This window comes from Folsomia candida, unplaced genomic scaffold, assembly GCF_002217175.1.
Source record: "Folsomia candida strain VU population unplaced genomic scaffold, ASM221717v1 Fcan01_Sc005, whole genome shotgun sequence".
In the NCBI taxonomy this organism is placed as follows: Eukaryota; Metazoa; Arthropoda; class Collembola; order Entomobryomorpha; family Isotomidae; genus Folsomia; species Folsomia candida.
The window spans coordinates 7,447,170-7,472,930 of NW_019091197.1; the positions used below are offsets into that span (position 1 = coordinate 7,447,170).

The following is a 25,761-nucleotide window of genomic DNA, read 5'->3' on the forward strand; positions in this document are numbered from 1 at the left end:
ACAATTTTCAGATGCTCCAATCAGAATTTTCTGATTGGAGCATCTGAAAATTGTTTCTACACAAATATGTAATATTCGTAGGCTATACTTGACAATTGTTCTTCCCATTCATGTGACGATTTAGATGAGATTTGTGGTTGGTCGTATAGTTGCAAAAGTTGCAAGAATGTTTAGCTGGTGTAGAGCTGTGATAATTTTTTACGTGAAACGTCAAACTGCTTTCATCAGAATTTTCTGATTGGAAATTAATTTGAATTTTAATTCATATTATAAATAAATACAATGTAGCGATAAATATTTGGTGCTTTAGCAATTTAGCAGTGTCGGGTATTACCAAGAGAATGTAATAACAAAATGGGGCAAGTTGACGAATCAATTCCCGTTGTTTTTCCAGTAGACTTTTCAAATGTAGACTACACTAACAAAAATTTAAAATTGTTGCGTTATAAAAAGTATATAATCTAATAAATTTATATATTCGCATAGTTTCAAAATGTCGTTGACAATCAGATAATTATAATAAACTCTAAGTTGAACTGCTTAGGTGAAGCAATGGAGCACAACGAAAAGTCCAAAATAAAATTATCTAAATGACAATTAAGTTATTGCATCACCTTGTGGGTCTCACCAGGATAACGTTTTGGAATTTCTTCCTCTAAAAGTGGTTTTAAAACTTTGTCCACATAGTAGGTATGTCGCATTTATTTTGACATTGTGAGGTACTCTAAAACATGCACAAAATACTTTTCACGAATATATCTGTGTAACGTACTGTAAACAAATTGAGTAAAACTTTAGGTCATCACAACTATTGGATAAAATTTACCTGATGATTAATTGCAACATTGTAGAAAAGGACCAAGGTTCATGCCAAGGGTCGCCTTGCGGATAAAAGTCAGAATTTGCCATAATCTAGGCATTATTTTTTATCCAGGATTGCAAAAAAGCGAAGCATTGAAAGTCGACAAAACATTCAAGTTGTTTGTATCATGTAATGAATTTATGAACCCTTGCAAATGAAAAATATCTACCTGGAATTAAAATTCACTAGGAAATTATTGTTTTAAACCTTATATTACTTTTCGTTAAAATTATAAACCACATTGTTTACCACAAAAGATTCTTTACTTTAATTTTGACAAAATCCACGATCATGGGTTATTTAAATTAGTAATGTTACTAATTTAGACTTAATTCGAAATTTGACCTGAACACAAATTGTGTTACACAATGTAAAAGAAAACTGTAAACAATTCGCAATTTACGATATATGCGTAATACAAACAAAAACTAAATATGTAGGCCCGCATTAACAAAAATAATAATCCAGGAATTAATCACTAGAGCAATAACAATATACCTTAATATATACATAGGTTAACTAATCCCTAATCGAAAACACGTGGACTTTAATATCCGCCATATCAACCCATAACCGCCCTTCTACTTTAGCTTTTGATAGGTACTACCTATTAGGTAGTTATACAATTAGACAATAAGAAAAGGATTAATTATTTCAATCTCATAGCATCATCTCAAATTAATAACCCTCAGCAAAACCAATTATATACGCGCATTCTTAGAAATCCAGTATTAGAATAATACAAGGCAATCTTTACACTCTAAACAAAATTTTAATGAATCATTACTGCGCGGAGTGCATATATGACTCTACCGCGATAGTAATGATTTGGTATTAAAACAATACTATATGGTAAAAAAAGTAACACAAATTAGTGTTAAAATTATTACCAAAAAGTGTTATTTTATTACTAAATCTATACCAACATGGTGTAAATTTTTAATTCCGTCACGGTAGAGTCGTATATCTACTCCGCTGGTTTTTTTATTACCAAGTTGCTAAGAGTGTACATATGGTTTGGTTTTAATTAATCTAAGCGGTATTGATTAAAATATAGTAGTCTAGTAATTTTACCTCGGTATCAATATTTTACCACATGGTAATAGTTTTAACAGTCCGGTATAGTGTTAGTACTACGTCGTTGCAACTTTGATACCGAGAAATCAATAGATGCCTGAATATGCCAGATTTCCATCAGCCATAAGGGCGGGTATGGTGAGAGCCGCTAAACTCATCTCGAGGAACCACTATGGAAATACTTTATTACTTGTATATTTTCACAATATAAGTGTTATTATTACATATGTACGAAATTTGTGATCCATTCGCAGTGCATTTAAATGTGGTAAGTACCGAAGTGCAGGCGCTTGTGAGACTCATATACTTAGTTTATAGTTACACTATCGGTTGACCTTACTTTTCCAACTCTTTGGTAGAAGCCAAAAACCAGGAATTATTACTCTAAGTGGAAATATAGAAGTGTGCAGTGATAGAATACAGGTTGGAAATTACCACATATGAAATTTTTTCCCTGCTACATACCCAAACTTGAAAATGAATACTGCAAAATTATTCAACATTTTAATCAGTTTTACCTCCACGTTGCGGACTTTATATCGAGCAGGAAGTAAACATTCCAGAATAAATAGAACTTTCCGACTTTCTGGGCGGTGTGTGAGGAAGATTTATCGTGATGAATTAAGATTTTGTTTAGCTCGCCAGGATAGAGTTCCGGAAGATGAACTTTCACTAATGTTTTTAAAACACTGTTTTTAAATACTTGTGCATTAATCTTTACATTTAGGGGAAGTTCAATTGGTCTTCAGCCAGTCAGAACGCCGACCACTATGATCTTCTCTCCTTAGCTTTCGCGCCCGTGAAACGCCCAACTCCCTGGAATTTTTTACCTTTGTCGACGTTGAAATATTATGAGTTGAGGGTATTATGAGTTTGATATTGGATATGATGATGCAACTATCTGGGATCAAGAATATGTAATTTTTTTGAAAATCCGAGCAAAATTGGATGTTTGGCGAAGATTTTACTGCGGCTAGTTTAGTATTGGGCGCTCCTTAAAAGGGGTGTGGCCGGCGCAAATGGGGCCATGGAATGAAATCCTTCTACGCTTTTGCTAGACTCGCCTAGTACTACAACATGTCCAAAGGGCATCAAGATCGGTGATTCTGTCAGTCAAGGGTTGTCCTCCTTAGAACGGATTTTTTACTCGAAATATCAGATTGTTTGGTTTCATTACTCATTTTGCTTAAATTTCACTACAAATTCCATTGAATGGGAATGTCAACTTTGGTTCCGATTTCCGTATCTTCATCAAGGAGTTGGATTTACCGGGTCGACGTGGGGCAGACTACATTGGGGGCAACGTTTTCCACGTGAGCGCCATCCTATTGGGGCAAAGTGGGAGTGGCGACGTCACGAAAATATTTGCAAACCGGCATGTCACCGTGATAGGTTCGACCGTCTGGTTTTTCGGGTGTTACATTCTCATGGCAAATTTGTACCAGGGGTCGATATTTTCTTTCTTATCGGTTCCTGAACTGCCGAAAGTACCCGTCACGATGGCCGAGCTGTTATCCTCCCAACTACCCGTCTTAACCATAATGGAATTCCAGTCGAATAGACATTCGTCGAAGAGTAGAAACATAAAGTCGGTCCTCATAATCCCCGAGTTAAAAGTGGCGATGGCGGGAAATTTGGCGTATTTAAAGGCGATTGATGCACTCGACGAACGACTAATTTTCGTCGGAATAAGGAAAGGTTGGAGTGCCATGCTTATTCGAGATATTTCCAATTCAAACCCAATCAACCAGCTCGAAACAAGGAAAACTTGTGCAATGATGGACAGCCCGGGGATCTACAATATTTGCTCGAACCGATAAAATTTCAGGGTAAGCGATTCGTCATTCATGGTCGTGATGAGACTGGGTTTCAAACTGTCAAGGTTATGCGTGGGTTAAGGAATTTAATATTTCCCCGGTTCTACTCAGTGTACAAGAAACTCGTCGAAGGCGGGCTGGTCGACATATGGTCGCGCACGTTTAAAAAGTAAAAAGCGCTATCTCGCATGAGGACATATGCGAAGGAAGTGTACGATACGTATTCGGCCCAGGTGAACAGTAGGGTCCCGTTTCAGCCAGAGTTTCATGAATGCACCCCCGTCTCCGTGGAAGCGTTGAAGTATATGTTTGCCATTTGTGGAGTGTTGTTATGCGTGTCGGGGTTGATTTTTATGATTGAGGGCAACGTGACACTTGTTGAGAGTGGCTTTGTGTGTGGGATTATTGCTGAAGCTGTGGGATGTTTAAGAAAATTGTTGAACCATATACTGGTCAAAGTCCATTTGGTACGTCAATCTTTAACAGTATTGTGCCGGAAACCTCGAATCAGATCCAAGTTATAAAAACTTCTGGGCAAAGTTCAATTTCCAAATAGGAAATAAGAGAAACAAAAGAAGTAAAAATTTATTTATAAGGGCATGGGTCAAAGTTAACATTCAATTATTATATAACTGAAATTGCATTTTATACCAACATTAAATAAGTTAAGGACTACCTGAATCTAGAAAGAAAGCTATAAAGAAAAAGTATCTGGGATCTTATTTTGCCTTTCCGGTGAAGAGGTTCAAGATGGTAGACTAGTATAGCTATAAATGAGCTCAAGAATTTTCAACAGGACATGACCTGACTTTCACAGAATGACATAAAGTTGAAATGAAAAGTGGTGCATTTTTTTTACAAAAAGCAATTAAGGCAACTCTTTAGAATTTCACGAAATATTTCGAATTAATCAACCGGATTATCGAATAAACCATCGCATTAATATTTCATGTTAATGAACACCTATGGGAACAATGCCTCCCCTACAAAATCATCGATTCTGTCGGTGTATATATTGTTGTACTAGGGGAGTCTACGAAAAATGTAGAAAGGTTTTGGCAATGGTCACACCGCCACAAATCCTAAATGACGACGCCAATGCCAAACTGCTCTAATTCAAAAATCGAATTTTAATCGGATTTTCATAATTTTAGCATTTGTATGATCCCAGATACTTGTTTGAGCTTACTGTGGATGAAGTTCTAACCCTGCAGACTTATTACACCGCTTTGTAGCATTAATTTCACGACGTCACCGGTCAAAAAAATTTTTTCCTCCAAACTGGTCCAAAATAAAAGTCTAGCATGGGAATAGTATAGAAAAATTATTTTTAGCGTTCTATGACCCCTGGGTCATGAATTAAGGGCCCCTGAAGGGTCAAATAGCGTTCCCTGATAACCCCATGCAAATGGGGTATCAAATTAATCCCCTGGACCAGGGGAACCAGAAAAATATTTTTATAAATTTTTATGACCCTTGAGTCGTGAACTAGGAGCCCTTGAAGGGTTAAATATCATTCCCTCACAACTAAAGGCAAGTGGGGTATCAAATTAATCCCCTGGACAAGGGGAACCCAAAAAATATTTTTCTGGATTTTTTTGACCCTCAGGTCAAGAGTTAAGGGCCCCCGAAGGGTCAAAATAGTAACCATGGTAACCCGATGCAAGTGGGGTATCAAATTAATCCCCTGGCAAAGGGCAAGCATAAAAATATTTTCCTGAATTTTTTTGACCTATCGGGCAACAGTTAAGGGTCCCTGAAGGGTCAACATAGTAACCATGGTAACTAAGGTGAATGGGGTATCAAATTAATCCCCTGGACCAGGGGAATCAGAAAAATATTTTTTGGTTTTTGTGACGTATAGGTCAAGAGTTAAGGGCCCCTGAAGGGTCAAATAATAACTTATTGTATTTTACTAAACGGGACATTATTTTAAAGTTTTCAGTTTTGCAAGAATGTTAAGTAGAGAGGGGTAGGCATATTTTTGAAAATTTCGTACAAATTTAATGAATAATAATTCTTAACACTATGTACAAATCGGATTCACTATTTATAATATTTATTATGTATTGAATCCATTGAAGTTAAAATCTAGGTTGATTCTGGTGGGAAGGTTAATCTCCTCCTAGAAGTTGCACATTCTTCTTCAGGCAAGTCTTCTTCTTCCCCAGCCTGTGAGTATTCAATATCATTGTGTATTTGCATTCGGAATCTATCAACTACTTCGTCAACATCGTCAGGGTCCTCATCTTCGTCGTCAGACACATCATCTGCTGCTGTAATCTGTATATTATGTATAAGTTATGTATTTTTTTACTAATAGTTTACTGTCACCAAGAACTCACTCGAATGGGGTTGGCTGAAGCTACACGTGTTTGGAAGTCATCAAGGAAGTCATCAAAATGTCCATCATTTTTCCAATACTCGTCCTCCAATCTATTTACAATAATAATGTAGAAATTGCGAATTATTCCCATAATAGCGAATCTTGGTTTTACGAACCGGTGCACATGTTTGATGTGTTTCTGCCATTGTTCCTTTGTGTATGTTGTCATAATTCTCTCAGCCTCAGCTTGTGCAAACTCAGCGGTCCCCTGTGTGTTTGCAGCCCTAACTGCGTGCTTGATGTCTTTCCACACGTACTCAATTGGGTTCAAGTCGCTAAAAATAGTTATTACATGAATATTCTTATTACCGTTACCTATGATTACCAGTTCTTACCAGTTATATGGGGGTAATCTGGAAAATACGTAAATACAGTGTTTAAATAAATATTACAAATTATTAGTAAATTACCCATGAATAGAAAATAACTTTACCGGACAACAGTGTTTCCATATTTCAATGCCTCCTTATCCACAATGTAATATTCATTTCCGTTTTTAAGGTCTTAAACCATTTTCCATAATTCAGGTCGTCTCATTTGCTTTACAGGTTTTAGTTTCAGCTTTTCAGGGCCCTCTAAATTATCATTCAGCCAGTCGTATAGCTCTTGTTTTCGGGATGTAGATTTTGGGGCTTCCTTGGTGCTGTGATACGGAGCTGACAAATTTAAATAAATGAAATTCAAATTAAAATGGAATTTACAAATACAAATTATTGGATGATATCACCGTTATCAATAACAATTATGCATGGACCATAATTATCTTTTATCTTTTGATTAAGATCCTTCCACCAAGCCATGTAAGCGACACCGTTAACGTTTGCGTGGTAATCCATCTGGACTTTCTTCTTTGATACTGGATATACCTTCATAGCGCCAGGTACGAATCCATCCTCTCCACCTGTGAAGATAATTATTATTTTGAAATAATTTCCTATTTAATGTGGATAGTTGAACTGCACCTGCATGCATCACAATGATACGTGGTCCTCTAGAAATTTTCGGGTTTTGGAAGGAGTATAAAGCCGCTTCATGAAATGACTTTGGTGAATTAATAACCCAGCCTTTTCCAGTTCTAGCATAACTATCGACCCACGTTTCATCTGAATAAATATAATGCATTAATAATTATATTAAATTAAATTAAAACATTTTTGATATTTAATCAGCCAAACCTGTGTAGACAACACATTTTGGGTTCTCGGACTGACGATTTTTAATCATTACGGACAGATATTCATATCGCTTCTGCACGATGTCTGATCTCATGAGGATAACTGCTCGCTTATCAACAGTTTTGAATCTAAATCCTAATTGCTTAATGAGTTTTCTTAACGTCCACTTGGAACATTTGAACGCTGTAAGAGTTTCTCCTCGGGCTATCCGACCATCTTCTTCTTCCTTGACTTCCTCCATCAGTTTTGTGTATACGTTATGCATTGTTGGTGCTTGATTATTAGCATAGAATTGATGAATGATTCGTTTAACGTGCTCAGTTCGGAAGTCGTCAAACTGATCCATCACTGGCGTTGGTCTAATACGTTTCTTACCAGGTGTTTTTATACTATTCGTTTTGTAATTCTCCATTGTCTGATAAACTGTTCTCTCTCCAATTCCTAGAATCTGGCTAGTTTTGGTGACAGAGTTTCCTGTTAGTATTTCACACTGTACCTGGTTACTGTCAAAGAATACTTTGGCGTTGACAATTAACTTTTGAGCTGTCGCCTGTAGTGAAACACCAAGTAGTTGGAATGGGAGTTTAGTATTTGGTTGTTTACAGTCGTTTTTCGCTTTCGGTGTTGCTTTCTCAATTTCAAAGGCTAATTGTTGCATAGGAAAACTCGTAGGACTGCACCTCGAAAGACTAAGGTAAGGTTTGGTTCCATCATTCCGTCTAGGAACATCAGATAAAGGAATTCGCATTTCACCTTCCCCCAATACCTGTTCTTTAGCTCTGAGAAGGGAATAGAAATATCCACACTCAGAATCCGGACAAGGAGGACCAACAATTAGGACATCTTGAATGAACTCGTTTATAAGGTTCATCTTTTCGTCGTTTATGGGGGTTGGGAGATAGCCTACCGTGTCACTGCCGGGTGGAACATTTTGGATTAGTGAAAAAGATTGAACTGCTTGATGAAATTGCCCTTGATTGTGTCCGAAGTGAAGTAAAATTATGCAGTACGTCAATGACTCGGCAGGTAAGATTCCTTCGAGATGGTCACTAGTAATCTGGCTGTCAGAAAACAACATATCTGGTGCAACTTGTTTCGATCCGAGGACAAAGTAGAAATTTTTTATTTTGCGTTGCGTAGTTTGTTTCTCTTGTATGATTGAGAAGATCTTGTTCTGGAAAGATGCGTACATTACTTGGTGGATAGTCATCCCGCCCACAAGGATTATTTCAACGAATCCGTTAAGTGAATTAGTTTTTGGAGGACGAGCGCCTTTTGGCAAATACGAACATGTTCAATAAACGAAATCTGGTTATCATCATTCTTGGTTGCAAATTCGTTCAAAATCATCCTACATCCCCCTTTGTAAGGGGCCGTTGGGTAAATGTCTGTTCCCACACATGTATCTTCACCTTCTGTACTCTTGGATGCATACTCTGTATTTGAAGTGTCCATTGGTGATTCACCGCCAGGAGCTGACCCTTCCCCTAACTCTTCACGTTGTCCACAGTGCCCACGTTCATCATCTCCATCACCATCCTCCTGTATTGATCAGAACAAAAACGTACATGAGCTTGTTACTACAATAACAATTTCACGATGTCCCCCACAACATCCGCGGTCGCTGCTATTTATAAATATGTTGCAATATTTCTCACAAGTGCGTCTGCATTGGTGTCCATTTCATCCACATTTGAGCATGGCATGACGAGGGAATTCATGTCAGACTGTTTTTGCTAAAAGTGATAAACTTGTATGAAATGCGTCTGTGCTCTCAGACAATAAATCGATGAATCTGAGCTAGCATTAATAGTGCAAAAATATAATCTTACATCGATATGCGGTGGATTTACATTAGTTTCTGGATCCACCGTGTAGCAGCTCCCTAGCCAAATATTTTGCAGAATACTTATCCACTTTGACTCCTGAGCTTGGCCTTCCCAGATGGCACGAGCAGTTGTTAGTGTTCCTGCTGAAGTTTTATCGTACACCGTTTCATGTGCAAAATGCAAAGTTAAACTGGGATAAAATCCTGCTGGGTAGAAATATAAGAAGGATGTATAGGACCCTCCAATTTGACTTTCGAAATATTTTTTGGCACTCATTGCGGCCGCAAAAAGTGGGAACAGATCTTTTCGATGTAATTGCACAGTAGTTAGAAGTGCCTCGTCTGCCTCGTCTGCCTCTGATGGTAGAACCCCTAGCAAATAATCGACGTCATGTTTGCGGCATGCTGCATCTGTGAATAATATCAACACAAAAATTATAAAATTAATTTTCACAAATTTGACTTGGTTAGTGTATGAGCATAAATTGGGCAACAATTACCAACAGCATTTATTGGGCCACCGAGATCATCCTGCTTCTCAATATCGGTCGCAGGCCCGCAATATCTTAATTAATACCAATAATAAAATTATGTTAATAAAGAATCATTTCATAAAGATTCCAATCGCAACTTCAAAAATAAAAAAACTCATCCAAAATAACCAATTACCTATATCCAGGGAGATTGAAAGGTAATCCGCTTGGCGCCTTTTTAACTTTAGCTTTCTCCAAGGAAAGTATAATACCACGTGGGCGTCGGAGAGATCCAGGATGGAAAAATGCATCTTGACGAAGATGAAAGCAAGATGGCAATTTACCTTCGTTGGTAGGAATAAACGTGTGCTTTCTGGCAAAGAAGGCTGAATGCAGGAGACTTGTGTAGTTGAACCTGATGCATGATATTTGGTTGCACAGAATTAGAACTGTGCATGCAGAAGGAAGAGGAGTAGTGCCTTGAATAGCTTTAGTTACTACTTGCTTGGTGGTACAGTTCTTCGTTTCAGCCGCTATATTACAATAAGTGTCACTAATTTTTTCCTGAGTTAAGTCGGATAGTTTATTGGATGGAAATGTGTGGTTGGCGTTTGAAATTAGATAAGTAGATAACGGCTGGCATCCACGAAACTTTTAAAATAAAAAGTTACATAGCTTTCACTTCCCCATACCCGTATGGTTTTATTTTCATACTCTACTTCTTCAATTTTGATAGTGTCACTGAAGAACATAACAGTTTCATTAATTTCCATACACATCGTTTGATTACATATCAGAAATCCACTGCAATTGGATGGTAATGTCTCCTTGAACCAGATAACCAATCCACCCAGGTTATCCGTCTCATCACACACAACTTTAACCTGTTTATCTATTTCTATTTTATCGACATTCGCGCAACTTTTACCACAAACACAATGAACTATATATAACACATACAGTGTTCCATAAATTAAGTTATGCAACGTCATCTTCAATTTTAAAAATTAATAATTGAGCGGATACCAGTAAGTACAAACTCCAAAACTTAAATTTCAAAATGTCGACTGGAGAAGCCAGCAAGGATAAGGGGTCTCCCATCACCTCATATATTTATAATGCATCAGTTTTTAGGGGATATTCATCACCCCAACCATTAACCCAATCCTTCCCCAAACAAGATGGTGCATAAAGATATGTATATGAGAAAGGGACCAGTTTATACAAACATAAGTATGCTGCCTGAGACAGGCTATGAAGCCTGGTTACCATGGTTACTATGTTGACCCTTCAGGGACCCTTAACTGTTGCCCGATAGGTCAAAAAAATTCAGGAAAATATTTTTATGCTTGCCCTTTGCCAGGGGATTAATTTGATACCCCACTTGCATCGGGTTACCATGGTTACTATTTTGACCCTTCGGGGGCCCTTAACTCTTGACCTGAGGGTCAAAAAAATCCAGAAAAATATTTTTTGGGTTCCCCTTGTCCAGGGGATTAATTTGATACCCCACTTGCCTTTAGTTGTGAGGGAATGATATTTAACCCTTCAAGGGCTCCTAGTTCACGACTCAAGGGTCATAAAAATTTATAAAAATATTTTTCTGGTTCCCCTGGTCCAGGGGATTAATTTGATACCCCATTTGCATGGGGTTATCAGGGAACGCTATTTGACCCTTCAGGGGCCCTTAATTCATGACCCAGGGGTCATAGAACGCTAAAAATAATTTTTCTATACTATTCCCATGCTAGACTTTTATTTTGGACCAGTTTGGAGGAAAAAATTTTTTTGACCGGTGACGTCGTGAAATTAATGCTACAAAGCGGTGTAATAAGTCTGCAGGGTTAGAACTTCATCCACAGTATGTAACGTCAATTTTTTTCAATTTTTTTAGTATTGTCCAAAATAGCCTGATCCTGGCATGTCTTCGAACAAATCAATTGAATTATTTTTAATACGTTTAATACGTTCTGGATTGATCAAGCCTAAGGAACGGTTATGAAACCGGTCGCTGCTGCAAATTTCTCAAATAAACGTCTGTTTCCATTATCTTCTATTCTGTGTTCTATTTAACCAAAACGATACATCGCTCTATTTGCATTTATATGAAGTTTTTTGTCCGAAAGTTTATCCAGAATCTGGTTATCTTTTCTACAGAAAATGGTAAGCGAAATCATGCACAAATAAATTCGATAAATCTTGCATAAATATGCACGAAATTTTATGCATAAAATATCGCCAATTTTCGCTAGCAAGTTTTCGTGTTTGTCTGTCTTTCCGACCATCGCAGTTAGTTCTGACACGACTATCCGATCGATTTAAAAGTTGAACTTCAATCATTTACATAAATAGAACACCAAGTTATGCAAAGGGCAATCAGGATATGTCTTATATTATACATATCCTGAACTATATTTCACCACGTGTGTCCCCATTGGGTTGAATTTGATTTAATAACCGATCAATAACTCTGCCAGGTTATGTATCGTTCATCTAAATATGTATGTATTTACAACATTGCTCAGTATGATCATAAGAAATCCAAGAATAACTTGAACATTTAATTAAGCTTGCCACACGCTCCTCATGATAAGACAGGTATCGATATCTATAGTTTATTAAATCAATGCTTCCACAAGAAACGCGTATATATATCCGAAGCGAAATATTCTCTACCTTTCACACGTCACCCAAGAATTTGCATTGACAAAAATGTTCTCCGCTAAATTCCTTCCGATTCTTAAATTTCACTTGAAATTTTGCAAATTCTTAAACTGCATACCCTTTCGGTACAACGAAAATCTGGGGCGATTAGTCCCAATCAAAAATGGTCATTCCTTGTTCAAATTTAAGCTCCAGTGCGTCCTCTCCGCCCTCTATTGTGGCGCGATGGGGGCAAACATTTGCTTTGGGAGGTTGAGCACGACGGTAAAATTGCAAGGCTCCATCTTCCTTATGACATATTTGATCGGCGCCGTGTCCCGGTGGAATTACGGGCTCAGTCCGGGACCAATCCAGGTCATCAACTCCTTCCTTCTGTATGAGGCTGGGCCGTTGAGAGGTCCGGAAAATAGAGCTTTTATAATCTTACGGAAATAATTGCAATGCTTTACCGACCGCAGATCTCCTCCATATTTCCATGCATTCTGGGGTCGTCAAAATAATGAGGTTCTTCATCTGGCTAATGGAGTTCTCAATTTGTGTCATCCCAATCCTACAACTTGTCCTGTTGACCTACGCCCCTTGCACGGCCCCCTTCATCCTCTCCATGATTCCGAACTGTAGGGAGGAAAGTAGGAATCCCGGATTTCAGGTGGGAATCCACCTCTTCGAAAGCTGGATGGGGTATCACACCATGTTCTCCGGGGCGACCTGGTTGTGCTACGTGTTACTGGGCGGGATAACTGGATTTCTGGAATATCTCAAGATTCTGGAGACGTTAGTAACTTGATTTTATTCATCAATACTGAAATTACACTGTGGTTTTAATGGGATCTGTGTGATCATATTCCAGTTACGTGTTTCGCTAAATGGAAAATGTCAGTAAATCACATTAAATCACATAATACAAATAGTTCAAAATAACAGAATATGATAATCAAATTAAATCACGGTGTGATGACTACCAAAATCCCAAAGTGTTATAATACAAAACAGTGTGATTATTACTCTAAATCACAACAACTAATTATTACACAGAAATAAAGTACTGATTATCACACTCGTAACCATAATCATTTCTTGCGCTGGTTTCACAGGCAAATTCAAAAAATCCAAAATCCCGCCGATTTAGCCACCTGCGTCAGAATGTATCGGTGTCTTCAACTCTTGGAAAACGTGTTCAATGCATTCCTCATGCGTCGCGTGGTCCCCGCCTTGCTCCTCTGCAGTCCCGGAATACAGCTGATTGCTCAATACGTTTGCATAAATCACCATGGCGACGTGTCCATGCCGGGCTTCGTAATATTCCCCCTGATGGGGATGGATGCTATCGTAGCCAACATTTTGATATATACGTTGGCATCCTGGGTTCACAGCGCGTCGTCCGATGTGAGACCATCCCTGCTGAGAAAGGGCATGGAGGTACGGTATCTGCAAAAACGAGGTCTCATCACGGCACAGGTTGCGTCCTTCTCCGTGCTCAAGGTGAAATTCGGGTCAAACTTTATCGGTCGAAGAACCCCATTAAATATTCAGAACTTTTGTTTTAATCAAACCATGTCGCTGACTTTGATCAATGCGAGGGAATCTGGGCTGTAGAATTAAATTCGGTGATGACATTTGTTTTTAGCCTAATCAGTAGATTGTGATTTTTGAATTTTTTATTTTTCTGACTTTTTTTTGCTGATTTTGGGATTTTGTGAAAATAATAAAATTAATTTTTTCGGATTGATTTAATCCTAGATTTGTCTCCTAATAAGTGTAAACTGCGTCACCAGTGAATCACCAGTGAAAATTTTGATATTTTCTAAGACGCCTGGATTCGTGGAAAAAATATTAAGTGTTCGACGATATTTCGTCGATTATTTTTTTGCCTTACAATTCTGACCCTAGTGATCATTTTAAGTACAAAACTTTGAAAATCCGACGTAAACTGCAAAAGTTATGGAGGTTTCGAAATGGTCGAAAATGCATATTTTTTAGTTTGGCGCCGTACCGCAACACGAAATATGAGTTTTACACGGAAATTTGAATGGATCCTTCATCTGGGGTCCTAAAAAAATTGGACAACAACAATGTAGAGTTATCGAAGCGAAACAAATAAAAATTACTCTTTCGCATACATTATGCAGAAATTTTCAGAAATTTGGACATGATTTCGATGGAAATTGTTCAAAATTTAGAATTAAATAGTTTAAGATGAGATTTAGCAATTATTTAGTATAATTATTACGTTTTTAATTTCTTCCTCCCCCGGACTGCTTAGAAATGAGTTATTTAACTGTGAGGAATCTTCACTATCAATACTTGATATTTCCCAATCAGGCCACTCTGTTGGATTATCCATAAATACGCAATCTCATTTCAGCAAAAAAAATCATTTTTGCGTTAGATTCTTCTCAGCAAGGCTTACATATGTTATACTTGCCATCATTTAACATGCAATCATTAGTTTGGAATGGAATTTTAGTTGGGATACTTTCCATATCTTCATCTGATTCCACGTAATTTAATTGTCTTTTACGCTTTCCCCCTGCTAAAACCTGAAATTAAATTTAAATCGCTTTTTAATTAATTCTGGAAGTATTATTATTTATTTATTAGGGTCTACCTTTGTTGCAAGTGAATATCTTAAATTGTAGGATAGTTGCTGACGCTTTTTAACTTTGGAAATCACTCATCACTCACTTTAATGCATTTTTTCATGAAAATTTCATTCAGTATTTGCCAACCGTCATTCACATGTGCTATTAGTTTATCCTATTTTACACTAGAAAAATATATAAAAAACAGGTTTGTCAATACATGTATTCATTTATTCAGCAGCCTCACACGTGTTAAATAAGTTATTCATGCACATACTGCCTCTTGCTTTTCATATTAATAAGCATTCATGGCATACATATTATTCGATACGTGTTTTGTCGTAAACTCAGCCACAGCTTCAGGTTGTTTTCGATGAAACATTTGACGTCACTTCTACAGAGTAGAGTAAGTACGTTGATTACTGGTCAAGTAATGAATTATGCATGATTTCTGTGATTAGAACAATTTGCATATGAATAAAAATCTCCAGATAAAAAGGACCCATTTCCTCCCCAGTCTTCAGACCAGTTCAAATCAAAGTTGGCAAAGGAACGAAGTGTTGAATTTTCTACCAAAATGAACCCGAAATTTGGTTTATTCCTTGTTCTCCTTGTTTTGGGAGGTAAGTCGGATTCGTCACTATTTTTAGGGAAGGGAACAATTAATTAACGAATTAATTAACCAATTTGTAAATATTTTGCCCCCAGCTTTCCACTATTCCTTGGTGGAAGCTCAAGGAACATTTGTCGACGCGTGTAACGAAGTGTGCAATCGCAGTTCACCCGAACGAAAGGAATGTTGTCGAGCTCACGGGTACCCTCTGGGCAGAAGGTTTAACTGCAATGGGGGCAGAATGATTTGCTACTGAGCAAGGAAACAATACTATCAAGGCTGTATCGACATTGTCAAAATTCGAAAAAAATAATGCGGTAACTAATAAACAATTTTTTGGAAAAACCATCCGGCCCAGACAACATTTTTAATTAATTTTTAAAATCACTTCATAATTTGGTTTTTATTTATGGACATTTAGAACCCACAAAAATTCTCTACTTAGGTACTTTTAATAAAAAATATGTAAATTATTTAAAACACATGAATATTATGCATTCAGAGTTTTACAACCGTCTTGGAAATATTAGTCCCGGATGGCAGTAAAAAATCCAGGTGTCAAGATCTTGGGTTTTCTAACCCCAAAACTGAACTTTTCTTTCAACTTTACGTGATTTATTTATTATTACTCTATAATAACCTGCAAAAATAAAAAATAAAACCCCAATGGCCCAACAGCACCCAAAAAATTGCCATTTCCTTCAGTTGTTTTTTCAGTTGTCAATAACTAAATAAAATCCGAAGGACTGCAGAACGTTCCACAGGAATTTATTCACATTTCTTAAAATTCATAAGTTTCGGCATGAGTATTATACACATTATTACCCATTTATCGCACATACTCCAAACGAATCAGAAATTTACGGCAAGTAATAATATTTACAAATTTCGGGAAATTTTTGGGAAAAAATTCTGAATGATGTTGCCATGCACAAAGTATGAAATAAAATATAAAATTTTGGCTAAATTTGGCAAAGTCGCGAATTTGTTATTTGTAAAATTTTGCAACTTGGCAAGTTTTTGCAAATTCGCACATAATTACTAATGTGCAAAAATTTTCCAAAAGTAGCGTCATTTCTTTCACACTCACACTTACATTGAATACAAAAGCGCATGTTAATAAAGTGCGGCAAAGCACGATACATAAGTAGCGCAATAATGCTGAGAATGCTGAGACTTAATTTGCGCAATTAATTAATTGAATTAATTAATTGATTGATTAATTAATTAATTAATGATTAATTCATTAATTCATTCGAATTAATTAATTGATCACACCGCGACCGCACCCCCTGACGCCGAGGGGGTGTGGCACAACTCAGATACACATAATTCAACTGGATTTCATCCATAGATTAATGTGCGGTATAAATCTCATTTTGCCCCGATCACACTGCGACCACACCCCCTGGCGCCGAGGGGGTGTGGTCCAAAAGTTTACTGGATCCTCCCCCTGGGGTCATATATATGATGCCGCAAACCAATTTCGATTATCTTGATGCGTTCTCGAGTTATAGTGTTGACAGACAGACAGACGGACAGACAGACAGACTAACTAACCGATCGCATAAAGTAGCTTGCGCTACTTAATAAGCATCGTAAAAATGCACTTTTACATCTAGTTATCGCCAAATATTTCGCGAAAACATAATTTGGCACCGCACGTTCTATGACAAAGTTTTGGTTTCAGTAAATTATCTAACGATTTAGATTACTTCGAAGCAAATCTAGATGGGATACCGAAACTGGTTCCCTTGTGAGACAGGGGTTACTTAGAATTAAACCCGAAGAATCTCGTTCTTAGGCGAAACGATGGAGTGCAATGAAAAGTTTACAATCAATTTATTTTAAAAATTAATGCAATTAGTTTCATCACCACACGTTATTTTTCTAGTTGTTCCACTAAAAATTGTGGACTCTTTTTTGACAGGTTAATTACAAAATTAGATCATAAAAAAATTATACTGGTATGCTGAATTAATATTAGTGAAACGGGTCACATTTTCCGTACTCCTCAAGTAATAAATTGCAACTTTATACAGCTAATGGAAACATTAGAGTTATGACAAAAATAATACTAATAATCTGAAGGAGCAGATTCGATAAATGTTTCACTAAAGTTTTATTTTATTACTTATAATACTTAATTATAGCCAAAGAGTGTCAAAAAGTTAGGAAACCCCGAATTTTGGAAATTGTATGGCCAACCGTTCATTTTTTGAAGAAGAAATTTCAATTCCGTTTAAATACATGAACGACGGTTTCCCCATATTTAAGTGAAATATGGTCCCTGCCACGAATCATGGTGGCAGGGCGACGATGAATGACAATGAATGTCATTTCGTTTGCCAATATCGGTCTAAATCATTAAGTATGACATATTTCACTACTTTACAAAATTAGACCCAGATCAACAGAATTTTGTAGCAATGCGTAGTTCCTATATACTTAAGTACCTTGTAAGATAAGTAGCAATTAATTATTTGGTTAAGATGTTTGCATTTTGATGAATTGTTATTTATGTATTTCACTACTTTGGTGGATTTATTACATATGTATGTACAAACTGTCAAAATCAATGGTAAAAATATCACGGGATAAACATTTATATATTGTTGTGAACGAAAATTCCAGAACTTGTGATACATATTTATATGTATTTCATGAGGTATCGATGACTTATTTTTCCTTAGGTAATTATGTAAGCGCGATACAGAAAATTATAATGGGCGTCCTCACGTCAACCATCGAATATCTCGTAAATTCAGTAGAACAACATAATTTGGTTGGAACTGCTTTCCCTACTTTTTCCTTCAAGACAATTTTTGTACCATACAAACATTTGTTTATCCACTATTTATCCATGTCCCGCAATAAAGCTGAATCGAATTAATGTTTTGCCATAATAACCACAACGCTAACTGGATTTTCTTCTTTTGATAATCTTCTCATACCTCAGAAAACCGAGAAATTGCACGCAACAACAGATCTATGTGCATAATAATCTTGATGGACAGTAGGCATACGTATGTATAAAAACTTGTCGACTAGGATTTAACATAACTTGTGTACCCAGTACGCCAATTGTTATGTCCAACGGATTTCGCGCGAAGGAAAAGTTCGTTGCTGTTGTTTTAGAAAGTTGTACTATTTTTTATTGAAATCCCCATGCAATTGTCTATCAGAAACCATGTTTAGAATTTTAGTGTGACACAAGGTGTCAAAATGACAGCGTGTTGCAATTTTTACCAATATTTTTTAGCTAGAAAAAAATCCGAGATTTTCCAAGTGCTCAGTAAATTCGGAATTTATCGCAAATTGGTCAACCGTAGCATAAAATGATACATTGACACTGGCAGTATTGGTGACCTAAGAAAAGTAGAAGGCCACGGTCAAAAAAGGTCGCCCAGACTCATAAAAGTGCTGAAAAACCAAGTTCGTCGGAATCCATGCCGGGCCTAAGGAAAAAAGGCCCTGGAAATGAACGTGTAAAGTAAAACCACGTTTCAGGCTCTTAAACTCGACCTTGGACCTATATTTTTAAGAGGTAAAGAGAAACACTTGCTAACTTCATGCGAAGTAAAAAATAGACTCACTAGAAACCGGGGGCCGATCATGCGGTACGCGCTTGAAAAATGGAACCCGATACTTGTAAACAGATGAAAAAATGGTTATGGTTAAGGATGAATAAAATAGCAAAACGACCATATCTACACCCCATCGGTCCAGTCTATTCATAAAAATTTCAAAAACGTTAATCGGACCCGGCATCTTGGTTTTGTGATTTTGTGTTTGGGCGTAAGTTCACTCAAAAAAACGTAGTAATAATCATTACTGTTAGGAATGACTATGTGGCTCTACCACGTTGGGTATAGATTGTCACAAAAATTGTAATAATATTCTCTGCGAAATTCAAATTTATTAGTGTGGAAACAAAATAAATACCACACTGTAATAAATTTGAATTTCGCAGAGAATATTATTACAATTTTTGTGACAATCTATACCCGACGTGGTAGAGCCACATAGTCATTCCTAACAGTAATGATTATTACTACGTTTTTTTGAGTGTTGGATTGGACTGAAAAAGTGGATTTTCTTCCCCTAGGGGCGGAATTTTACGTCAAAAATTATTTTTTGAAGTAATGAAAGCAAATTTCGCAACCCCTGGACCACTCTCAATCCAAAAATGGCGACTAGACATGCCATCAGGATTTTGGTCCTGCTTATATGAGGCCAAAATAGTATTTGGGTGGTTGAAGTGCTAAATTTCTGACTCCACTTTGGATCAAGAAAATTCACCATCGCGGAACCTCAACCTGCAAAAATATGACCTATGGTCCAAACTGAAGCTACACATATGTACTAAACCCCACATAAGTTCGGAATCCAAGAAAAAATCTATCGCCTAGAAATGAGACCATGATCCCTACTGTACTGTGACCGAAAAGTGGATGCCAAGACTTTGGCCTGGTGTCCCTTCAAGACGAGCAATTTTTGAAAACTAGTAGGTGTATCTTAAAGATAATTTTATGGTCTTTCTCGTAATATCGTTATTTTTTCAAAATTCAATAAACCAGGTTCGCTACATTAACTTATCCATTGGACATAACAATTGGCCGAACTGGGTAGACACAGACACAACCGTTGAGTGAGAACAGATCTAAATGCACACAAATGCATACACAACTCTTCTGCAGGTTGGCAAACATGTACACGAAATAATAATGACATTGCATTATTATTATCTCTCCTTTCTTGTTTGTGGTCTGCTCAACCTTGAGATAAGGAAAAAAAAACTGTTGAGTCAGAGTCATGTGTTGCACATGTATGAAATCCGTGTCATTTCGCTTTACTTATTCGTGTAGTTTACTTATTTTCTTACTCCGCAACAAACTTTTATCATTACATACTCTGAATTTTCATAAAATGGAAGCCAACAAAAATTTATCCGCTTTCATCTTCGGTTACACGGGAGGAGTTGGTCGCGCCATTGTAAACGCGCTCGCACTGGAACCACGATTCCAAAAGGTGACCCTCTTCGGTCGCAGGGTGGTTGATTTGGAGGAGAATAATTCAGGAGAAAAATTTCCCGGAGACTTTACAAAATTCAGCCAGGATGTGGTCGACTTTGACCAACTTTCCGAAAATTCTGCATATTTTGGCGAGAAATTGAAAGGCTTCGACGTGGGGATTTATGCGTTGGGTGTGAATCCGATGAAAACGGATGAGGCCACGTTTACCCGGACGACGAGAGGGTGGCTTCTTGCTGTGGCGAAATTGGCGAGAAATGGCGGCTGTAAACATTTCCATAGAATGAGTGGAGATTTGGCCAACAAAGATTCGTGGATGAAGGTAAGGAAGCATTTCTATTATGTTATTTTGTACCTAAAATTTCATAGAATTTGTTTCAAAATTTAGTTAAAAAAATTGATATGATTTATTGTTAATGAGGATATTCATTACGAGTTCGAATCGCAACATAATTTTTTTCGAAGAGACGCTTCGCAAATGACAAAATGTTTGTTGAAATTTTCTCGAAGTCTGAAATAAGCAATTTCAAAAATTTCAAAAGGCAAAACTTCGATAACTAATGGAGATTTGTGAAATTTTCCCAAAATTCTGCATATCAGTGAAAAATATATTGCGAACTCAATACTAACCTTATTTTTTTGCGAACGTTGCTAACATTGCGAACTCGAACTGAATACCCTCAATAAATTTTTGCAAAATTTCAGTTTGGTCGTTTCGGCGCTGAAACGGATAACCTATTATGTGAAATAAATTACCCTCGGGTATCAATCTATAAGCCGGCCGCCATTTTGACTGAACTTAACGGTGGGGGTATGATTGGATCCTGGGGCGTAATGATGATGCGTTTTTTGGACCGATGGCATTGGTGGTCAGTGGAGGGGGAAGTTTTGGCAAAATTTGTGGTTGAAACTACTTTTAGGAAACGAAAAGATGAAAAAAATCGCGTCGAGGTGTTCACCAATGCTGACATCAACAAATGGGGGAAGCAAGAAGGATGAATAAATTTTATGTATTTGAAGCGTGTAATTCGAATTTGATATAATTCTGTAATGTGCAACTTGTGCATGATAAAGCAAAATATAAATTATCATGAAACGCGTAATTACTTGCTGTTCTGTTAAGTAAGAAATAAATTGAACATGGGTGGTTTTAGCTTAAACTAATTTCTACGCCAAATTAATTTCGTTTAATCATTGCATATTTTTTAAGTTCTAAAAACCTAACAAAGAAATAGGTGGATACGAATGTATATATTTTTCATAAAATAAAGTATGTATGTACTCTCTTTGGACGCAGAGTGGTGGATATTTTACTATGTTTATCAGGAGCATTTATGTAGTTTATTAAGTAGCGCAAGCTACTTTATGCGATCGGTTAGTTTGTCTGTCCCTCCGTCCGTCTGTCCGTCTGTCTGTCAACACTATAACTCGAGAACGCATCAAGATAATCGAAATCGGTTTGCGGCATCATGCACATGACCCCAGGGGGAGGATCCAGTAAACTTTTGGACCACATCCCCTCGGCGCCAGGGGGTGTGGTCGCATGCTTGCGCTACTTATGTATCGTGCTGTGCCGCACTTTATTGAGTTGTAGTTTAGTTAATAAAATGTGACAAAGTGTAGAGTTTCCTCCCTTCGATCGATCACATGCTTTATGAACGTTCCCGTTATTATTATGTATGTAACATGGAAGAGCTGCCTTTAAGCCCAGACTTTTAAGTGTGTTTATTTTATCTGTAAGTATCGGACTTTGTCTCTCCTGCATGAATTATTTTTTGCTTGGGTGTATGTAGTTAACTATGTAGGAAAATGATGATTTCACGTCGTTAAATATTGAGGGTAAAGTAAAAAGCATGCCACAACTTGGAATGAGTTTATCTTGCTTGCATAGTATTATAGAGACCTCGTACATTTACTTATTTGAACTCATCGTAAATTTATTCAAGTGTAGAATATTTGATAAAGTTCTACAGCTAATTGAATTTTACCCACTAACTTTCAAACTTATATACATATTTATGTGCGAAAGTATTCGTTTGAATCTCAAATCGTGTTGCATTTAAAAATACCCTGTTTTGGTTCATTAAAAACTTCGCCAGAAATTCAATTTTGTTTCATAATTAGAACATTTTTGTGATCCGATACAGTTGCTTCATCTACCAAACTCAACTTTATTGAAATTTTGATTTTTTCGAACACATACATATCTTAATGTAATTATGTAGTTAGGTAATTATATTAGGTAATTATGTACCTATATATTAGATAATAAGATAATACAGGGTAATTAAAAACCGATCGGACCCTGGTCATGATTTAAAATTAGAGTCATTTATACTGCTTATTTTTGCAGTGTATGCAAGAATGACTTTAGGAATAATGCCTTGATAATAGGTTCGCAGGGTTGGACCAACTATGCCGATTTATTGCATAAAATTTCCCCCCCTGATGTTTTTTTGTGATTTTTTACGATAAAATACTCTCAATATCTATATTATAATTTCGAAAAGTGCGTCCCGTGAAATTTTCCGTGACATTCCTGCATTTTGATTGGCTGTTGGCATTCTATCTTAACCAATCAGAGAACGGATTCGATTTTTGATTATGCCTCTGGTTCTCATTCTGATTCTCATTCTGATTCTCATTCTGATTATTATGCGGATGATGAATAGACTTTACTCATTACATTACGTAATAATCAAACCAGAAATCACCCAAGTTCTTGCGACAAATACTGTAATATTCTAGGTTGAAAACGGAAGCGATGTAACTTTCCAAAAATTTCAATTAGACGAAAAACTTATTTCTGGAATTGAGAATGTCATATTTCTTGATAGGCGTAGATATTATATGATAACCAATTAGCCAGATTTCGATAATATGTAAAATATGTACAAAAGTATTTATAAAATGAGAAATGTTATAAGTACGAAATTATTGTTAAAAACCTGCCGTATTAAAAATATTCCAACGAATTTGCTTTAATTTTAAATATATTTTTATTTATTCAAATTTTAACACTGTTTATGATTCATGTCGTCATCACTTTCCAAATTGCGAGCCTTGGCTGAAATCTTGTCGTAAACTGTGGGGAAAGCTTCGTCGCAATTTCGCTCTTTTCTCACCTTATAGTAGAAAGATTTGAAGTCAAACATAGTTTCGAATTCTTCCTTGCTCATGTAGCAATCAGCATAAAGACCTTGGTAGCTGAAAAAATAATCTTAATTATTAAATAAAATGTTTTATTAAAATTAGATATGAGTTACCCGTTATTTTTTAAGCAAAACTTTTCAAAGTGTCTTAGCAACGGTTTCCTGTTCAATTTGTCTCCTTTGTTCTTTTTAGGATAGCCATAAAATCCTAAATCGATGTACAAGCAATTCAAATATTTCTCCGGGATATTGAAACAACCTCCAGTTTCTGAAGTTCTAGCAGGACACATCCAAACGGGGTAAATCTAAATCAATTAAATTTATTGGTGATCATTTACCACGATAAATTATTTATTCTATTGTGAATGTGTCACACTCACATTCAACATTTTGTCGGCCTCATTAAAGAGTTTCGCTGTTTTTTCCTCAGGAACAACAAAATCTTGTATCATGAAAGATTGGTATAAAACGTCATAAATAGGTCGAGATATTAAACCTAAGATGTCAATGTGAAAAGGAAAAGTACAGCCGAAAAGCCACATGAAAATTTGGCTGTTATAAAAAAATGGGTTAGCATATCTCTCCAGCCAAAACATTCCTCTGGAGTGACGATGATAATACTGAAGAAGGGGAACGTATTCAATTATTTGGTTATTGTTTCTCTTTTCTATCAATTTTTCCACGATTTCTTCCACTTGGAGGTAGAAAAACTTCTTGTACCATCGGTTAATTGGATTTTCCCTCCCTTTTGTAGGGTCTACCGTGTCCACCATGTTTCCAAACATTATTAAGAATTTTTCCTTGGAGTATGCAATTCCTTCGATAAATTCATGCCTCGAACTTCCCTCATTGATTAATTTTAGGGCGTCTTCAATCGTATTTGTGAAGCGGTAGTCTAGTTCCACGTATCTGGAAATGTCGAAATATTCATTCGGGTTTTAGTTTGATTTGGTTTAAGTTTAATTATTTTAATACTTTTTGGCACGAATCATTTTAAATTTTAGGGCTGTTATGAATCCAATTGTGCCGTATGAATGGGGAATGGCATTGGCAAGGTCAAAATTTTGTTCCTGATTAATTAGATGTGTAAATCGTTAATTAAGACTTAAATTCAATTCAATTAATTTATAAAAAAATGTTACTCTGGAACAAGTAAGAACTTCTCCATTCGGCATAAGAATTTCTGTTTCTACTACACACTGACAAAATAATCCGTAATTGTGGCTACTTGATTCTAATCCTGCACCGGCAATTAGTCCACCTTAATTATTATGGCAAATTCAGTTAGTTAAACTAACTTTAATCGAAGCAATATAAAACTAAATATATATGAAACGTTTATTACCAACGGTTAAATAATCGATTTCTGGGACGACTGGAAGGGTCCATCCTTTCTTAACAAGAATCCTGGTCAATCTACCAATGCACATTCCCGGCTCGACAGTAACTGTCTAATTAATTACCAAATTCATCAATAATTTAAAGTATTAGAGACATTTTCAATTAAAATTTACCATTTCTTCTTCATTTATTTCTACCACGTCGTTAAGATTTCCCAAGTCTATTTGATAGTATCCAGATTTGTTGGTTTTGCTCACTGAAACACTTTTCCATACGGGTCTAGCCGTGCACATTTTCCGTTTTCTGTCCCCACCAGCCCAAGAATTAACTTGCTTTTGAACTTTATCCACTTTTATTTTGTGCTCCACCCAACCGCACCCTTGACCTGTGAACGGTCTCTCCAATGTTATGTAATTGTATATGACATTTATACCCCCGAGGAAAATATGGAGACAAATTTTCATAATTGTTAGAAATATATTTAATACAATATTGTTGTCCATTTTTGCAATTCATATGTAAGTATCAGAATTGAGATAAACCTTACGCAGGTGTTTGCTTGTGTAAGACTAAAAAGCAAATACCGAGCAGAAACTTTAACCTTACTTTGTACATATCTACATACATTTTACCCACGATTTTATCTTTAGTGTTTTCTAAAATGTTTGTAAACCAGGGTATTTTATACAATGTGTGTGGAAAGGTTTTAATAAAGAAGTAAACTAACTCTGCATTATAATTATTACTAACTCTCTGTT

At 36.5% G+C, this 25,761-nt stretch overlaps 3 protein-coding genes and 1 long non-coding RNA gene across 9 annotated transcripts; 2 read left to right on the plus strand and 2 right to left on the minus strand.

Moving 5' to 3' along the window:
* Positions 1 to 5,582: 5,582 nt before the first annotated feature.
* On the minus strand, positions 5,583 to 9,488 carry LOC110850151. 4 transcript variants are annotated; one of them, XR_004834932.1, is made up of 6 exons: positions 7,318 to 9,488; positions 7,105 to 7,245; positions 6,870 to 7,043; positions 6,259 to 6,798; positions 6,102 to 6,192; positions 5,583 to 6,039 (listed from the first exon to the last, which is right to left on the minus strand). XR_004834932.1 is itself a non-coding variant. In XM_035851972.1 (6 exons), the coding sequence occupies exons 3-6, from the start codon at positions 8,525 to 8,527 to the stop codon at positions 6,647 to 6,649; spliced, it is 1,677 nt and encodes a 558-aa protein (XP_035707865.1). In that variant the 5' UTR covers positions 8,528 to 8,859; positions 8,976 to 9,053; positions 9,150 to 9,488; the 3' UTR covers positions 6,136 to 6,646. The 4 variants fall into 4 exon arrangements, 1 of the variants encoding a protein (XP_035707865.1); XR_004834930.1 differs by lacking the exon at positions 5,583 to 6,039 and having other exon boundaries at positions 6,136 to 6,417; positions 6,478 to 6,495; positions 6,576 to 6,798; XM_035851972.1 differs by lacking the exon at positions 5,583 to 6,039 and having other exon boundaries at positions 6,136 to 6,798; positions 7,318 to 8,859; positions 8,976 to 9,053; positions 9,150 to 9,488.
* Positions 9,489 to 15,328: 5,840 nt separating this feature from the next.
* Positions 15,329 to 16,235, plus strand: LOC110849790. Of its 3 annotated transcripts, XR_002547880.2 has the most exons (4): positions 15,329 to 15,487; positions 15,573 to 15,794; positions 15,899 to 15,922; positions 15,980 to 16,235. It is a non-coding gene; the product is annotated as an uncharacterized LOC110849790 (long non-coding RNA). The 3 variants fall into 3 exon arrangements; XR_004835022.1 differs by having other exon boundaries at positions 15,573 to 15,922; XR_004835021.1 differs by having other exon boundaries at positions 15,573 to 16,231.
* Positions 16,236 to 20,308: 4,073 nt separating this feature from the next.
* Positions 20,309 to 21,671, plus strand: LOC110849800 (oxidoreductase HTATIP2). The gene is made up of 2 exons (XM_022097253.2): positions 20,309 to 20,832; positions 21,216 to 21,671. Exons 1-2 carry the CDS (start codon positions 20,407 to 20,409, stop codon positions 21,507 to 21,509), a joined length of 720 nt encoding a protein of 239 aa, XP_021952945.2. The 5' UTR covers positions 20,309 to 20,406; the 3' UTR covers positions 21,510 to 21,671.
* Positions 21,672 to 23,496: 1,825 nt separating this feature from the next.
* On the minus strand, positions 23,497 to 25,604 carry LOC110850479 (delta(24)-sterol reductase). Its single transcript, XM_022097914.2, has 7 exons — positions 25,177 to 25,604; positions 25,008 to 25,113; positions 24,805 to 24,923; positions 24,638 to 24,732; positions 24,043 to 24,571; positions 23,777 to 23,967; positions 23,497 to 23,717 (listed from the first exon to the last, which is right to left on the minus strand). The coding sequence occupies exons 1-7, from the start codon at positions 25,504 to 25,506 to the stop codon at positions 23,525 to 23,527; spliced, it is 1,563 nt and encodes a 520-aa protein (XP_021953606.2). The 5' UTR covers positions 25,507 to 25,604; the 3' UTR covers positions 23,497 to 23,524.
* Between the last annotated feature and the right edge of the window lie 157 nt (positions 25,605 to 25,761).

Excerpts from the sequence above, each read along its gene's own strand:
- LOC110850151 (XM_035851972.1), bottom strand. The coding sequence starts at position 8,527 with ATGACTATCCACCAAGTAATGTACGCATCTTTCCAGAACAAGATCTTC. Across the intron at positions 7,246-7,317 it reads AAAATGTGTTGTCTACACAG|ATGAAACGTGGGTCGATAGT; the intron begins GTTTGGCTGATT and ends ATATTTATTCAG. Across the intron at positions 7,044-7,104 it reads TATCATTGTGATGCATGCAG|GTGGAGAGGATGGATTCGTA; the intron begins GTGCAGTTCAAC and ends TTATCTTCACAG.
- LOC110849800 (XM_022097253.2), top strand. The coding sequence starts at position 20,407 with ATGGAAGCCAACAAAAATTTATCCGCTTTCATCTTCGGTTACACGGGA. Across the intron at positions 20,833-21,215 it reads ACAAAGATTCGTGGATGAAG|TTTGGTCGTTTCGGCGCTGA; the intron begins GTAAGGAAGCAT and ends GCAAAATTTCAG.
- LOC110850479 (XM_022097914.2), bottom strand. The coding sequence starts at position 25,506 with ATGGACAACAATATTGTATTAAATATATTTCTAACAATTATGAAAATT. Across the intron at positions 25,114-25,176 it reads AAATAAATGAAGAAGAAATG|ACAGTTACTGTCGAGCCGGG; the intron begins GTAAATTTTAAT and ends GTAATTAATTAG. Across the intron at positions 24,733-24,804 it reads AAGTTCTTACTTGTTCCAGA|GAACAAAATTTTGACCTTGC; the intron begins GTAACATTTTTT and ends CTAATTAATCAG.